At 37.3% G+C, this 18,256-nt stretch overlaps 2 protein-coding genes across 3 annotated transcripts in view; one reads left to right on the top strand and one right to left on the bottom strand.

Moving 5' to 3' along the window:
• Nucleotides 1-1,121: 1,121 nt before the first annotated feature.
• LOC126832105 (uncharacterized) lies at nucleotides 1,122-10,434 on the bottom strand. Its single transcript, XM_050562793.2, has 9 exons — nucleotides 10,305-10,434; nucleotides 8,665-8,781; nucleotides 6,393-6,462; nucleotides 5,585-5,686; nucleotides 4,283-4,369; nucleotides 3,658-3,690; nucleotides 2,813-2,851; nucleotides 2,391-2,424; nucleotides 1,122-2,111 (listed from the first exon to the last, which is right to left on the bottom strand). The coding sequence occupies exons 1-9, from the start codon at nucleotides 10,316-10,318 to the stop codon at nucleotides 2,092-2,094; spliced, it is 516 nt and encodes a 171-aa protein (XP_050418750.1). The 5' UTR covers nucleotides 10,319-10,434; the 3' UTR covers nucleotides 1,122-2,091.
• Nucleotides 10,435-14,387: 3,953 nt separating this feature from the next.
• LOC126831548 (nostrin) overlaps nucleotides 14,388-18,256 on the top strand; it is a 72,265-nt gene continuing 68,396 nt past the window's right edge. For both annotated transcript variants that reach the window (XM_050562097.2, XM_056103205.1), the window contains exon 1: nucleotides 14,388-14,590. In XM_050562097.2, the coding sequence (XP_050418054.2) occupies nucleotides 14,564-14,590 (27 nt within the window). In that variant the 5' untranslated portion in view covers nucleotides 14,388-14,563. The remainder of the gene's footprint in view (nucleotides 14,591-18,256) is intronic.

Here is an 18,256-nt window from a genome sequence, read left to right as displayed (position 1 = left end):
CTATGTTACTCCCCGGTCCGAGCTACCCCTATACCCCAAATTTCAGACTCGGGGCAGACCTAGTGTAGCCGCCAACCCAGAACAGACAGACAAACAGACAGACAAACGACAGTCACAAATATATATATATAGATTAAGCAGCTTTGTTACTGTATCCAATTTATTCATATCATTCCCTTCATGGTGGAATATAAGAATTCTGAATAAATACTTTTTTAAATAAATGTAAGAGAGTGAGAGAAATGGGGTTTAACGTCCACTCGACACAAACTAGGTCATTTCGCGACTTAACACATTGTTCAATTTTATTGCAATAATTCGCTTGCACGTAGGGGTCTTTAGGAGTGGGAGGAAACCGGAGAAAACCCACGATGTTGGACAGGCGACCCTACTCCTTGTCACGTACAACCGGGGATTCGAAACCACGCCGTTGACTCAATGACAGACTTTATGATACAGCAGGCACGCGCTAACCATTCGGCCATCCAACCCCCCGTTCTTTGACAGAAGAAATTAGAGAGAAACGGAAAAGGTCCTGGGTTTGTCTTAAGAAAGTTTCCCAGGATTTTACAGCGTGGTTTCCCCTTGTCAGTGGTTTGGAACAGATGACCTGGCATGTAACAGTGTCTAATTGTTTGGATGGTACAGAAAATTGAGGTCCTGGGTGTCTTAATCTAGTCACGACAGTGGGGGATTGGGCGGGGCCTAGTGCATCTGTTTATCTAAATCCTGAACTGCGTAAACAACTCTTGATGGTAGAAAAGCTGCTGCCTTGGTAAAATTAATCTCATAGCACACAACATGGTGAATGCCCGTCTTTATCAGCCCAGTTGGTGCAGAAACGTGGGATGTTAACCCACAATTCATTTCATTGAACAGACAACCATGGGTTTTAACGTCCTACTGTTCTGCACAGACTGGGATAATGAAGACGGGCAAACGCCATACAATGTGCTATTAGGAACATTTTGCCCAGTAAGCAGCAAGACGGCCTATTCTTATATCAAATTCCAACTGTCAAGGATTTTTTATATGCATGATGCCAATGTGTCACGGGACCTGAATTTTTAGTACCATTGGAAGAACTAAGACAAGTAATAAAGAAGACCACTAATAAATGATTATATGAAAATGAACAATTTATTCTCAGTATGAGAAATAGAATTAAAATAACATTAATTATCTTCGTATCTTCATTATTACGTATTTAGTGTGCAAAAAAAATATTGATATTAAACAATGCATTTGATAGTCTTTGTCCCTGGGTCTTGAAATTCACATGATCAAGGAATATAATTCAGTAATATGATGCCCTAATAAAATTCAATATAATATATGCCCATATAATTTGAATATTATTATGAATAAAAACCAAAAATTCGACTTAATTCTTTTTTTTCTTTATATAATGAATGAGGTTAACAGAATTCTTTCCAAATCAAAAATAAGGGTTTATCATATTCTTGACACAAACTAGGTCATTTCAGGACTAACATATGGTTCATTTTGGTTCAGTATTACGTGGGGAACTTTAGCGGTGGGAGGAAACTGGAGGGCCCAGAGAAAAGCCACGAGGATGGACAGACAACTCTACTTCTTGTCATGTAGAATCAGGGAATCGAAGTCACACCACTTGACTCAATGACAGGGTTATGATCTAAGAACCACACGTTAAACCTTTCGGCCAACCCTAGTCATGTTGTATTTTAATAAAATAATTTCTTTAAAAGCTAACAATAAATCCAAATGATTGAAACAATACAGTTAACGGGCTTTAAAGCATTCCCCCCGTTCCCCTCCCCCATCCCCACAAATCAAACAAGAAACACAAACAATTTAAACATACAGAATAACAATCTTTATAAAAGGATTAATACGAAGATACTAGACGAGATACAATTTGCCTACGACGACCATGAAATTATCTTATTTTCTCAACGTTCAAATTTCGAACTAAGATGGATCAAGTCATGTTGTCCTTTGATCTTTGTAATACATCATGTTCTGAAATAAACACTTCCATAATTGTCTGTCAACACTTGGATAACGGATACTTAAAAAGATGGTTTTATAGTTGTGCTGACAACTTTATCATTGCAAGTCGGGTAAATCTGAAATATAAAAATACAAATATGTTTATGTTTGGAAACAAAGAGGTGTGAGACTCAATATAAACTTCTGTAAAATCTGTACATGTACAACAGCCTTAGTGACATCTCCTTGTAAGCTCCCAGACAGCCACTCCTTTTTAGCGACATCTTGTCGGTGGTCACAATAAACACCCTAGAATTAGGGGATTTGTCACACCAAAGTTTGGATTCGTGTGTAAAAGTACCACAGATAGGACCCAATACTCAAGCACCATAAAAAAACAATGACATGCTACTTACCATCATCATCACTATCTTCTTCATTTTCTTTATCCTATTTTTTAAAAAAAAAAACAATATAGTTATTTATTTTCACAATATTTTATATTTACTAGATGTACTATAAAAGAGCTAAATCTGCCTATTGTTGATCTTTCGTTTGGCTTCAAATGTTATATAAATTATTATTTCGACATTTATTCATATGACAAACTCATAATCAACTCTAGATCATTGGGTGGCAGAGAATTAAACAGAGTTTTACAATAATAAACAATCTATGTCAAAACCTCAAACAGTGATAACTCGGCTCAGAATAAAGTAATTTACCAAAATACGTAATTAAGCTAATTGCTTGCCACTAATTATCTGTAGTTAATGATAACTATTCAACAAGTTAAATCAAATACAATTTTTTTCTTTAAAAAAATAATAATTCTGACCTCATCTCCTGGTGAAAATCCTCCCATCTGATTCATCATCTAAAATAAAGCCAGGGTACAAGTTACAATGTGACATCAGTAATGACACCTAGTGATCTAGACAGTTCTCCAGTAGGTACATTCATGTTTCTCTAAACGACCAGACAAGACAATATTTGTCACTCCCACTACTTTCACATGGGCATTACAAGGTAGGAAAGTTTTAACCTGGGCAGCAGCATTTCTGCGTACTCGTCAATTTTAAGTGAACTCCAGTGGGTACATGCATGTTTTATCCACCCTATTTAAATAACCCATTGTCATCTATACAGTTATGTGTTCATTGCTAGGTAGGGAAGTTTTATCCTGGACAACAGCATTTCCACCTTTTCTTGACCAAATTTCAAGGACCAGTGGGTACATGCAAGTTTCTCCGCTCCATTTAAACAGAGAGAGAGAGAGAGAGATGGGTTTAACGTCCACTCGACACAAACTATGTCATTTCGGGACTAACATATGCTTTAATCTTATTTCAATAATTCGCTGCACGTAGGAGTCTTTAGCCTTTAGCAGTGGTAGAAAACCGGAGGACTCAGAGAAAACCCACGAGGTTGGAAAGGCGACCCTACTCCTTGTCACGTACAACCGGGGATTCGTATCCACGCCAGTTGACACAATGACAGGCCTTATGATATAGCGCACACATGCTAACCATTCGGCTATCCACCCCCACCCCCCAATTTAAACGATCTAGGCAAGACATTATTTGTCAGCCCCATCTAGATGCTACCCTTGACAAGAAGGTAGCCGAGTATAAAATGAGTAGAAGGGCCACTTGTCTAGCCTATATAAATATATAAACGTACCCCTGGAGGTAGTCCTCCCATTGAACCCATCATCTAAAATATATCAAAACATTTACAAATAAATAATCTTTCAATATATTGTATAAAATCATTTACAAATAAACCATCTCAATACATTGTAACACATTTTCTAGTATGGGAACAAGAGATTCTCAGTCGTGTTCTAGGAATGTGTTTCTGAAAGTGCTTTGTGGAATAGGAGAGAAATGGGGTTTAACGTCAACCCCCCTCTTTGTGGAATAGGAAATGAAAGGGGGTTAACATTGTATTGGTCTACTACATCTGGGATAATGAAGACGGACACATGCCATAGTGTGCTATAAGGAAGCTTTTGGTCGGACAGCAGCACTATGGCCTACTCTTATATTATATCGAAAAGCAACTGCCAAGGTATCTTTTACGTGCACTGAACATCGACTGGCCATAATTTTGGAAATGTAACTTTCTCATACTTGAACGATTTCATCTGCTGTCCTGCACCACTAACAAGCGGAAATTACGCCGGAAAATCCTGACGAACTTTCTTGGCCAACACAGGGATTGAACACAGAACCTCCAAGTTAGCTAGACGCCTTCCTCACCTGAGCCCAAGCGGCGCCGATTTATCGCACAATAATCAACTTACATCATCTAAACCGTAATTCTCATTATCTTCAGCATCAGAATCATCTTCATCCTTCCATTTATCAAAATCTGTTTTCAAAAAATGGGGCTGAAATGGAAAAGGCGAATTTTTAAAAAAAAAAACAGCGGCTGCCAGGCAGGATACGCCCACATTTTCGAGAGATGGATAGAGAACAAGCTAACAAGAAAGTGATTTTTCCTACAATCAAGGGCCACAATTCGATATGCGTGAATGTCGAAAGGAACCAAGATTTTTTGGTTATAAACTTACATTTCAAGTTTCAACAAAATCGGATAAAAATTGTGACCTCTATAGGGTCCACAACCTTGATATACCATATTTTTACTCAGTCGTCCTTAGGTTGTAACGGTGATATAATAAAACGTTTTTTTAAATCTGATAAAAATTATAACCTCTATAGGGTCCACAAGCTAAAACCGCGATTTTTCATACAATCCGGGGCCGTAATTCAGGAAGTTAAGGTCCGGTATGCACAAATATTGAAAGGAACCGAAATCTTTGGGTTATAAACTTACATTTCAAGTTTCAACAAAATCGGATAAAAATTGTGACCTCTATAGTGTCCACAACCTTGATATACCATATTTTTACGCAATTTGAGAACGAACGGCGGCCATTTTGTCTGTCAATTTTGGGTGGATTTTCACGAAATTCGAACTCAGCCGTCCTTAGGGTTTAACGGTGATATAATAATACGTTTTTTTTAAATCGGATAAAAATTATGACCTCTATAGGGTCCACAAGCGAATTTTCTTACAATCAGGGGCCATAATTCAGGAAGTTACGGTCCGATATGCGCGAGTATCGAAAGGAACCGAGATCTTTGGATTATCAACTTAGATTTCAAGTTTCAACAAAATCGGATAAAAATTGTGACCTCTGTAGTGTCCACAAGCTAAAAACGTGATTTTTCGTACAATCAGGGGCCATAATCCAGCGTATAAAAATTGATTGGTTGGTTGTCTTTTGTGTAATCAATAATTGACATGTTTAATATTGTTAAGTTTAATTTTTCAACACAAAGTTGGTCATTTCGGGACTAACATATGGTTCAATTTTATTTCAATAATTCGCTTGCATGTAGTGGTCTTTAGCAGTGGAAGGAAATCGAAGGACCCAAAGAAAACCCACGAGGTTGGACAAACGAACCTACTCCTTGTCACATACAACTGGGAAATCGAAATCACGCCAGTTGACTCAATGACAGACCTTATGATACAACGAGCATGCGCTAACCATTCGGCCATCCCCCCACCCCGACCCCAACCTACCATGATTTACCTTTTTTGTGTCTTTTAAGAGTCTTGGCCAGTAGCCAGCATCTTGATCTTTTTTCTTTATAAGAAAAATTATATCACGACCACTATTATGATTCTTCGAGTCCTGGAAAAGGCAAATAACAAAAAAATAAATTGTCTTATCAATGATGATATGTATTGTTATATCATTAACCAGTGGGTAAGACGCTGGCTCGCTAGTCTGGAGGTCGGTTGTTCGATCCCCGCATGGGCCGAGAAAGTTCATCCACATTTTCCCCCTTGTCAGTGATGCAGGAAGGAGGGCCTAACATGGACAGCTGTCTAGTCGTTTGGATGGGATGAAAAACCGAGATCCCATCTACACATTGCAGAGCACGTAAAAGATCCCTTGACAGCTGGAATTTAGGCCATAGCACCGCTGTGCGGCCAAAATTTCCCTCATAGCACACTGTATGGCGTATGCCCGTCTTCATTAGCCCAGTTTGGAGGAGATCAGTAGGATGTTAAACCCCATTTCATTTCATCATCAGCAGGATTAAAGCTTTTTTATATACAGCACAAGTTTTACTTAAATCTCAGTTGCTTGTTTTAACCAATATCCAAAATATCTAATAAATATGTTAATCTATATAAATAAAATCAAAGATGTCTGTGTGTATGTTAGCTTATCACACGTCGTCCCAGCAATCCACCCCACATACGTGGTATGAAATTTACCAGCATGACCCTGTGAATGATTTAGACCATGATTTATGATGTCAAGGTCACATATCTTGGGCCCCAAGTGAATCCGGGTATCCAGCTATGTTAAATGTTTAAGAAGTCAATACCTCTGGAATGACATCACTATAAAATTCTAAGTCCACTTCATGTAGTACGTTATCGTGGCCTCCCTTAGCTCTGAAAGATAGAAAGAATAAATATGACTGGACAACAAAAAGAATAAAATGGAATTAATCATCTTGTATTATAATTTTGAGACTAACATATGGTTTTACATGACGGGAGATAACTTCGTTGACAAGAGATATTTTCCTATAATATATCAACTGTAAACAATAAACATGTTTTTATGTTTTATCATGAGATAAGATCTTGGAGATAAACAACCTGTTACTCATTATCAGGGTATGAAATAAGCCTCTTATATGGTAACCTCAAAATAGGTTACGCTAATCTGCATCAAATTTGAACTGGTAACCTATAGGTTACGATGCCATATTTGTTTAGAGCCGACCCTCGAATTAGCCTAGGGGGATTTGGGGCCAATTAAAAGATTAGCCAGCTACCCCTAAGCTTATTAAATCAGCAGGGCCCATATCCCTAAGCGAATTAGTGGATTATTGTTAATCCTAAATCTCTCTACAAAATTGCAAATAACTAAATAAAAAAATTTTTTATACAAAAATGTACAGATTGTCGTGTTCTTTCCAATGATATAAAATTCAATTGTACAAACTAACAATTACCGGTATATTACTATAAATAATATTGAAAAGTCAGTTCCACTAAAATTATGACTTTTCTCTGTCATAATAAACGTGAACATGTATCTCCTAAGATTTTATTTTAAAAAAAGAACAGTGTTCAAAGTAAATATAAATATATAACTTTTAGAAAGAAATATCGCCCCAAATGACCGTCACTTCATCGCTATGTGACATTTCTGCCTTTGTTGGATATATGGTGGGAATTGTCGTCTTCTTTGCTTCATAGCATCGAAAATAAAAATATATTGTTGAAATCTTCGGCAATGTAATATTCCTCTATGTAGCTTGTATTAAATCCTAAAAGTTTTGATTCAATTAAGCTTTCCAAACTCTAGAATTATTATCCGTAAGTTTTGTGGTATCGTCTGTCTGGAAACGTATCCAAGATATGGCGGCCGACACGCTTGATCTCGGCTGCTTCGCATCATTCATAACGTCCCCCAAAAATAACAAATAGTTGATTTCTTCGACATTATCATGTTCTACGATATGCCTGGCAGTAAATCATAAAAAATCTGATTCCATATCACTTTCCATGTCATAAAATTATTAGCCGTGAGTGACAACGTGAAAATATTGGAATAATGCCAAAGTCATTGACACGGTGTGAATTTTCACCTCTGACCTATTACGTAAATACCGGAAGATCCATTGTTGAAAAGTATGTTTTTTATTTGATAATTTGCGAATATAACATTCCTTTTCATTGGGTGTTTTATTTTTATTACTCAATCACCATTAATTTAAGAAATAAAAACAATAGAAATCAGTTGATTGATCTGGCGCTTTCGTTCGCTAAAGAGGCAAATGAGTATGTCATTGCCAGGTATGATGGGTCCGCGAGTTGATTTGCTACCGACAAAATGACAGGTGCGAACTTAACGATCTTTCAGGCATTTATTTATAATTGTAAAATGTTTTAATGTAGTAGTGGAGGGAATATTTTAACTGAAACCTTTAGTTTATAAATTATAGCTCGGTGGTCGAGAACGGAAGTCCGTTCGCGTGTTTCCAGGTCATGGTAACCGATGCATAACCTGAACGACTGTTCGCGTGTTATTTCTTACCCTGATTATATCATATCATATTTAATTGTTGTATTGAAAAATAGTACTACTTTAATCGTAACGGGTTTTTTTCAGGTTCGTAAAAAAAATAAACAGAGTAAAGATTGTAAACATTATGTCAAATAATTTTTTTTTAAAACTAGGTAATCAATATATACACGTACCCTACACAATTTACCATGCCTGACATATTTTCAAATCTTAAACATATTTATTTCCGGTTGGTTATCCACACGCCTTTACACAATTCCAAATAAATTATGTTAGAGAGAGAAAGAGAGAGAGAGAGTTTAACATCCACTCAACACAAACTAGGTATTTTAGGACTAACATACAGCCTAGATTTATTTCAATAACTCTCTTGCATGTAGGGTCTTTAGCAGTGGGAGGACACAGAGAAAACCTATGAGGCTAGAATGGCGACCCTACTTCTGGTCATGTGCAAGTGTGGGACTGAAATCCTACCACCTAACTCAAATGACGGACCATTGATCTTAAACTCATATATTAAGATTGTTCAGCCACCCATGGCCAATCCTACTTACTTGAAATGTAGTTTTTTATCTGTCAAATCAATTTGAGAATCTTTAACATTTTCTAATTGTATTGTTAACCATATTCTGTCTTTTCTTTGAGCCCACAACATGGGAGGTACTCGAATACTGAAACATACAAAAATATATATATATATATCTAAAATTAACACCAGAGCCAGGTATTTGATTACTGAAATAAACAAAAGCACACGGGTGTAGTTATTAATAGAGGAAATGAAATGAAATGAAATGGGGTTTAACGTCCAATGTATACACGGAACAGATAGGGGTTATTCTATTTGGTATTATTATACAATATTGTTTATCGAGTATTAAAATCTATTTCAGTGGATAGATGTCTATATGGGAAGACGGTTTTCCGTCCCATCCGAACGACTATACGTGGCAAGGGAGAACTACGTCAGAAAATCCTGATGAACTTTCTCGGACAATACCAGGAGCAAACCCGAAACTTCGAGGATAGCGAGCCAGCAGGTTTCGTACTGAAGCACCACGACTCCCTATTTAAACAAGGATTGGTTACTGGATTATCGTAACCCTTACCTACATTTGTGCAGAATCCCCAGGAGAGAGAGAGAGAGAGAGATTGGGTTTAATGTCAACTCCACACAAAGTAGGTCATTTTGGGACTAACACATGGTTTAATTTTTTTTATTTCAATAATTCGCTTGCGCGTAGGGGTCTTTAGCAGCGGGAGGAAACAAGAAGAGAGAGAGAGATGGGGTTTAACGTCAACTCGACACAAACTGGATCATTTCGGGACTAACATACGGTTTAATTTTTTTATTTCAATAATTCGCTTGCGCGTAGGGGTCTTCAGCAGTGGGGCGAAACCGAAGGACACAGAGAAAACCTACGAGGTTGGACAGGCGACCACACTCCTTGTCACGTACAACCAGGGATTCAAAAACACGCCAGTTGACTCAATGACAGGCCTTGTGGAAAACACTGTACGGTCAACAAATGTTAGTCGGTCTGCGATGGGCTTTAGGATGTTAGTTGTTACGTCCTCAGATTATCAATGTGTACTTGAACTAAACTTGCTGGATTAACACAAAGGCTAAACTATTCTTCAAGCTATTTATTGCGTAGTTTTGCTGAATTCTGAATCAAATGTTTAATAATCTGTCACATGAAGTCAGTAACCTATTGAACAAATAGAAGATTTCAGTATTGGCTAATTAGGAATATTCTGGATCATCATACGTGATTATCTCCCTTCAGTATTAATAGATCATATTGCGTCAAATGAAAACGAAACTTGTGTGAAATTCCCCTTAATCAATGCGGAAAACGCCCACCAAAATCTAATACTGATCTTCAATCTGGTATTTCGTGTTGTTCAAATTTCACATTACTACACGGGTTGAAATAGTTTAGAAGAAAGCCGAATAACCGGTTTCGCATTCCCTGAACAAACGAAAAGGAAAATTCGCGACACGAATTGACGAAAAGAAAAGGCAGTGGCCGAAGTTTATTTCACTTGCAAAACATTGCATATCCTAAATAATTATGCCAAATCATATAAAATATGTAGAAGATAATTTGTTTCGGTCACAGATAAGTTTAATTCTATGCAAAACGGCTACAAATTAACAATATTTGTAATAATTCTTGCACAACGTTACCTTTTGTCCGCCATTGTGAAACGACCATGCCGCGAGTCACGTGGTAGATATTGGACAATCGAGTCTACACAAAATCTGAACAAAACAACCACCTAATTATCAGAGTTAGACCTGTGTAGGCTAGGTTATTCATTTCTCGCGAACAATAAACCACCAAGATGCTATATTTATTCAATAAATATGAGATATGTTTTATTTGCGGAATTTAGAAAAGGATAAATTATTTAATGAAAATGGGGGAAACTACTCTAATTAAAATCATAAATTCATTAATTAGAGTTATTTCCCTTGCGCCATCGGGTGGAGCGGGGAGGGGCCTGTTTCTGAGAAATCCGTGGATAATGCTCATAATCTTATCAGCTTATTAGTTATAGAGATACCACAATACATTCAAATATTCTAAAAGGCGGTAACGTAAAATAAATATTCTAAAAGGCGGTAACTTTTATTTTGGACAGAGTCCGATAAGAATCCGTTACTAAAGTAACTAACTTTTATTAACTTCTATGTAAAATAAATATTTTAAAAAATGGTAACTGTTATTAACTGTTTCCTTAAAATAAATATTCTAAAAGGCGGTAACTTTTATTAATTTCTATAAAAGAAATATTTTTTTTTTAAAAAAAGAGGTGACTTTTGTTACTATATTTTCGGAAAGTAGCCTAGTAGTCATGGGACTGAGATCCGAGCAGGGCCTGATTAACAACTTGGCATGGTGGGGTCCATGACTCAGGGCCGTCGACATGAGCCCCCCCCCCCCACACACACACACGTACACAATCTCAGTTGCGGGAAAAGCGATGTGAGCATGGTCAGACCGAGGACTACATCTGCTATAGTGGCAGAGGTGGGCCCTCCGAGACCCACCTCGGATTTTCAAAGTTCTGGATAGTGGGGCCCCTTCCATCCGTGGGTTCGTGTTGCGGTGGACATCCGAGAATTCGGTGTAATCTAGCGATGCCGTGTCGTACATTCGACTGTCATCTAGGTTTATTTTTATTTTTTTGATATTCAGCGGGAAAAGTATATCAAAAACGCGTTAAAATCCTCTTTAGCGGCAATATTTTGATTACAACTTGTTGTGCTACTGGAGGTGGAATCAACGCAGAATCTGTCAAAAATGTCATTGGTAATCTCCGAACATAGTGTTTTCTTTTTGTTGTTGGTGAATCGAGGAACGTTGATTTCTGGCCTCGTGTATTCATCGATGATTATACCCTAGTCTATAATTATTTGTTAAGTTGGTGTATATAATATGTGTAGTTTCTGTATAGACAATACTTACCATATTGCGCGTTTTGGTTCCAACAAAAATCATCTCGGTCATGTCGTAACGTTACGACCTTCGCGGATATGACTAAAGCCACCCCACCCCCTATTTATCACTGAACGACTTCAAATTACGTCGTAGGTTTGATGTAGTTACATTCATGTGTGTGAAATAATAATGCCTAAGTTCTCAAGGGAGGATTTAAGGGAGGGGTGGGGGCGATCCAATGGGCGCACTTTAGAACTGGATTCTTGTCTCAGATCCTAGTTTTCGAAATTTTCCGCTGAAGGCCACCTGGACCCAATGTTGAGCGCTTCGCGCCTTCGGTGCTCACAACGTACGATTTCGCTTCCGGTCCCCCCCCTCCTTTCCCCATATCCACGATCTCTGGACCCGCCCTTGGTCACTTGTGTTAGATTGAGTGCCCCCCCCCCCCACACACACACAATGGTTAATCCGGTGCTGGGTCCGAGTGGAAATTAGGTATTATCTCGGGATTAGATGTACCGCGTGGCTCATGCTTAGTAATATTATGGGAGATAATATATCTGATTATTAGAAATTTTTAAGTCCCCGAATCGAGTTTTAAATTCTCCAAAATAAAGGCCGCTCCAATGCAGTTGAGCGGATATTTAGCAAGTTCTTCAGAAATGTGACAGACATTTTGTAATATTCCACCTAATGTTTGTGTCATAGTTAAAAGGGGGCATATTGTGGTCATTGTCCGTCAGACTCACACATATGTAATGTGTATGCATTATCTAAATGTGTACACATTAATGAATGTATTGATGCGGCAGTTGCCGGGGGTGGGGGTGGGGTCGGGCACGAACGAGAATGAGGGCCCCATGCTAATTTATGTATGCTAATTTAGGGAAAGGGTTTTTTTTTTACATAGGCTAAGCCTGCCTGTTCCCCAATCCCATTCTGCCATCCTGAATAAAAATATTGTTTATAAAAAAAAAAAAAAAATTATGTATGTTGGGACTTTCTGTTCTGTCAATAAATGAATACTAAACTATAAATATTTGTTATTGTGTTACAAGTGGACATTGACATTTTTAATCCTGTTAGTGGTTGTGTACGTATGGGTCCCAGTGAACTGCTTTGCCCGTGGGCCTTTTATGCTGTTAAGACGGTCCTATACGACGGCGAACTTTGATACGCCGTTTAGCATACTTGGACTTCATCTTTAATTTCACCCGATGTTATATTGTTGATTCACATACGATCGAGCCGTTGAACTGAGAGTTGAGCAATATCAATATGATTTGTTGACATGAAGCTCTCTGACATGAATTTTGTCCTCGAAAAATGAAGATTTTTTCGAGTGGTTCCTGGAACCTTAAAAATCTGCAGAATGTTATGAAAAGCCAATTTAATCTGGCTATTTTAAAGATTTGTTGATTTGTATTTTTTTCTGGAGTTTAAGCTTCATTGATTTCGGTAGCCATGGCGATTCAGTGAGTAAAGCCCTTACTCAGTAACCAGTAAGTCCGGGGTTCGATCTAGGTGTTGGCCTAGAAAGTTTGATTGTTCAACGTGGTTTACCCCCTTGTCATTGTCAGGCAAGGAACATCGTTTAGTCGTTCAGGTGGGACGAAAACCCTAGGTCCCGTGTACTCTTTGTCCCAGCACGATTTCCCTCATACGACATTACATGGCATATAAACGTCTCCATTTAAAGTGGTGAGATTTAGGTTGATTTGTCTAATGTATTGGGTCGTATTTTTTTTTTTTTTTTTTAGCTAAACTATAATTAGCATTTCTTTCATTTTTCCCCCGGGGTGCTAACACCTTACATGGTCCAATCGCCACACGCATTGTTTTATTCTTCGTCTTTCTTCTTTTGTTCCTTCTTTTTGTGGACAGTTCATTATCGTTGGCATAAATCGTTTGCTGGAAATGCTACTAGGCATCAGAGGGTTAGGTGTCTCTTTTTATAGCAAATGGTATCTTTCTCCCTGGCAGTTTTTGTTGACCTTTAGGTCTGCAAACGAAGAGGACTGTTTGAATTTCCATTTTCTGCCAAGATTCAAGATTTTGAGGCGATAAAGAGCCAGGAAGTAAACAGGCGTGTATTAGGGAAATCGCCTACTAAAATGACGTCACTGCCTATAGATTTGTTTGAATAGATCTTGAAAAAATCGAAACGGTCACCCCTTCAATATTTTAATCAAATATGGGTGTGACATGTTGGACTCTTTGTGGCTATAAAGATTAAGATCATCTGAAGGTTTAAGGCGCGCACTGATCAGAAGTGAATATTCGCTAGGCCACTACAATCACTGATAAGATACATCGATGCGACTTAATAAGCCAAAAATATGAACTTTTTTTCCCCGACAAATTAAATTCTAAAACATTTTTTTTATGTATTAGAAAAATAAATAAAGACGTTTGAAGTATTTGTAGGTAATTTTTTTTCCCTATTTAGTGTAAATGGGTATTAAAATGAGTAAAAAGCAGCATTCTGCACGATTCAGTAACGCCTTATGTAGACAATGCAATCGCCATTGAGCCAATGCTTGGCATCGCGTGATGTGACGTCACGTGTTGAAGGCAGTCACCTTTTACAGAGATATTAAAAGACTTTCGTAATCCTCTGTGAAACAGACTGTTCAAAGAGATGTAATAGACTAACAGTGAAGTCAACGGGGAGGGAATTACTAGTCTGATTCCTGAAATGTAAAACAGAGTTATTCCCCTTCCATCTTTTTGCGATCAATAATATTGTGAAATATTCTCGAATATTAACTTCAGATGCATTTTAGACAGGGGTTGTTTTCACCAACAAGGATAATCCTAAATCCAAACACTCCAAATTTTGACAGTGTATATAGTATACATTTGTTTTTTCGTTTTTTCTTGCTGTCAAAATTTGCAACAATCGCTTATATTCAATGTCAAAGAAATTACTTCCGGAGTACCTGTTGTAGGCTGTTAATGTTGACAAGCAAGTGTGTGATGTAAACTTGAAGTCGAACGAATGGCGCTCTTTGTCCAGCACTTCTGGGTGAGTCATATATATTTTATTAATTCGTGATGTATTACTGACGACATTTGTGTTTGTGAAATCCCCGCTATTGACTCCAACTTTCTGACAGAATGACAGTCCTGTCAATAATACGGGAGACCGAATTTTCGACAATTGATTGCACTACTTCACCTTCGCGAGTGTTTGCTCAATGCTTTTCAAATGTATGTCTTGAAATCTCTTGGCAAATAATCTTCGTTTGTTTGCCGAAATTTATTCAAGGCGTATTTTTCAGTTGTCCTTTCCTTTTTTCTTTTTTTTTGAATTGTCATCTAAATTGTTATGGATTTTGTCATTTGGATTGATGCAATTTTTTTGTTCAATCAAGGAAGGAAAAGACAAAATAAAATGTCATCTGGGCCAGATTTGTCATTGACATCCATGGATATTTGATACCCAGAAGTAGATAAAGTTTTAACATCCCTATTTAAGTTATACTTAGTTATAACGTTAGGCCTATATGCAGCTCCACATGTTTGGCTTATGTTTTATTAATTGTGCATTTTTGTACATAGAGATTTGTAGGCCACTATACTTTCTTAAGCCCTTATCAAACTTTACAGAGCAAAAACTCCTAAATGCAATCTCTTTTCTAGACAGCGACATTGTGCGTGCAGAGTCAGTTCGGAGCTTCAGTACAGCTGTCCATCAGTGTGAATAGTTACACATCTCCACTGCAATTATACCGGAAGCTCCTGCAGTGGATACATTCAGATTCAGATTCAGAGCTTGAATACAATTTTCATGTCCTCTGCTTATAACCTAAAATATAGGACACTAACATCATAAATTTAGGAGTCCTGAATAGGTACAGAAATAGTTGTGGTAGAAGATTACATAATTATCAGAATTAAGAAAATACTTTAATCTCACTAATCCCAAGATCTGTAGTGTCAAAACTGATTTTGTTATTAAAGTATCTTTGGGAATCTTGAGTTCATAATTTGCTAATAGGATTTCTGTAGCCAGGTTAATTTTTTGACCTTACCAAAATAATCTGATTAGGATTGTTTAAAGATACATTATTGGAGATTAGATAAAGAGCTGGCAGTTCTCACTGTAATAATGTAAAGGCAATTTGCTGAAAATTTCAGTCAAATTGATCCACTATGAACCGAGAATTAAGCTATTGGAATTTCTGCCTAGCCTCGATCATCATTACTAAAGTCAGTATGATAAACAGCATAGTCTCGATTATCCATTTAATCATTAAATCGTGAAGAAAATTTATGCAGTACATCGGCTCATAATCCACTAAAGATTGCAGGCTAGCAATGCCATCGAGAGTTGATCATGGTCTGAATAAGTTAATTAATGTCTAATTAATAATTTAGATAACATTTCAGGCCTAAAGAAAGACCTGCAATAGACAGATTTAGCTCTTGCATAATGTATGTTTTATTCAATAATATGTTTATAGATCTGCTGTGGTTCATTTTATCTCCCAATCTATTGTATAAAGTATGGTGGCTATTAATTTATTTCCAATTGAGTCATGCCTCGGTGATATTAATGTACATGTAGCCTACATAGATTAATGTTTGACCTTTAAAAATGATCTCATTAAAGACCTTTTAATTCAGTAATCTGTTTATAGATATGATGTATATTTATAATATGAAGCAGAGCTCTATTAATTTATTTCCCAATGAGTCAGCCTCAGTGATCTAAGTATACCTGTTTAAATGATTCGGTGAACCGTGACGTACATGTACAAACACACTCATATATACAGCTGAACCAAGTAAAATATGATTTATTTTAATATTTATCCTGATTTTCTGCCCATATGACATACAAGAGTATATGGTGTATTTTAAGACCTTTTTTTTTATTTTCTCGAACTTGATGAGAACGAAGACCTAATTTATTCATAGATGACAGATAGACTTGGTTGCATAATTTAATATAATTTATGCGAGAAAACAGAGATAGAAGAAAGCAATACATGATGTCTAAACTTTATATTCAGCTGATTCACAAACTACAGATAAAAATGGTATAAAAATGATAGATTTTCTTCCTGGATGAATTAAAAAAGGTTTAATGTCCTACTTATATGATGCTTGGCTCAATGAAGACAGGCTTACAAATAATAGATGTACTGCCTAGATATAGGTTTAATGTCACACTCTTCTAATCAATTTCTGAAGACAGATATTTTGACAAGGCAGTGGCAATTCCACCTATTCTTCTTCAAATTAAAACTGCCAAGGGATCTTTAACGTGATATGTTTTTACTCCGTTTTGAAAGCGCTTTGAGCATGCTTATGGATGGATTTGGCGCTCTAGAAATCAACATTATTATTATTATTATTATTCCGTGTACACAGGATGTTGGTTTTTCATTCTATCTGAATGACTAGACACTTGCTTGGCTTTCCGTCCTGTGTCACTGACAAGGAGAAATCACCCTGGAAAATCTTGAAGACGGGCATACGTCATACAGTGTGCTACGAGGGAAATATTGCGGACAGTGGCACTACAACCTACTCTTATATCGAATTCCAACAGTCATGGGATCTTTTACCTGCATGCGAATGTGTACACGGGACCTCGTTTTTTGTCCCATCCGAAGGATTAGACGACTGTCCTTGTCAGGCCCTCATCCCTGCATTACTGACAAGGGGGAACCATGTCGGAAAATCTGGATGAACTTTTTCGTCCAATGCAGGGATCGAACACCCGAGCTCCAGGCTAGCGTGCCAGCGTCCTACCCACTTAACCACTGTGACCCCCCATTTGATTTAGAGAGCACGCACTACCTGGATGCCTCCGATGTACATGTATATATACATCACGATTTTGAAAAAAATAAATATTTCTTTTTTTAATGAGTGACTGTCCACTTTAATTTTTTTCTTATAGAGATATTAAAGTTACATGTCTAATCAGTTAATTATAAAATTTATTACCTGTACAGATATAATCAATCATACATACAGGTAAGGCCTTGAGGCATAAATAAGTTGACATATACATGCATCTACATCTATGTGGGTGTGAAATAGCTTCGCTGATAGCAAAGTGATAGCGTTGACAATGCATATATGTACACTCTGTCAGTAATTGTAAGCATTTGAATGTTTCGTTCTCCTTAGAAGGGGGTTCCCGGTTGGATGGCTGAATGGTTAGCACGTGCGTGCTGTATCATAAAGTCTGTCATTGAGTCAACTGGCGTGATTTCGAATCCCCGTTTGTACGTGACAAGGAGTAGGGTCGCCTGTCCAACTTCGTGGGTTTTCTCCGGGTCCTCCCACTGCTAAAGATCCCTACGCGCAAGCAAATTATGGAAATAAAATTGAACCATACATGTATGTTAGTCCCAAAATGACCTAGTTTGTGTGAGTGGACGTTAAACCCCATCTCTCTCTCTCTCTCTCTCTCTCTCTCTCTCTCCTGATAAAACATCATTCTGCACACTGAGATAGAATACTGTCCGGAATGGCCGCTATATCCCAAATTTAGTATACTATTTTTCAGTGCAGTTCTACTCTGTTTCACATCTGTCATAAATAAACATTTTCAATTTTTTAAATGGAAACAGAATAAATACTTCTCAAAATTCTCGAAGTACTACTAGTACTTAGTTTTTTCGACAAATTGTCATTGATTTAGGAACTAAAATGTTGGTCAAGAATGTTG

This window comes from Patella vulgata, chromosome 9, assembly GCF_932274485.2.
Source record: "Patella vulgata chromosome 9, xgPatVulg1.2, whole genome shotgun sequence".
Taxonomy (NCBI): Eukaryota; Metazoa; Mollusca; class Gastropoda; family Patellidae; genus Patella; species Patella vulgata.
The sequence above is the reverse complement of the archived record's forward strand: the minus strand, read 5'-3'. Positions and strand labels throughout refer to the sequence as shown.

What these genes read in the sequence shown, in the direction of transcription:
- LOC126832105 (XM_050562793.2), bottom strand. An exon ending in ATAGTGATGTCATTCCAGAG is followed by an intron (nt 5,687 to 6,392) that starts GTATTGACTTCT and finishes TGCCTTTTCCAG; the next exon opens with GACTCGAAGAATCATAATAG. An exon ending in TGGGAGGACTACCTCCAGGG is followed by an intron (nt 2,852 to 3,657) that starts GTACGTTTATAT and finishes GCTTTATTTTAG; the next exon opens with ATGATGAATCAGATGGGAGG.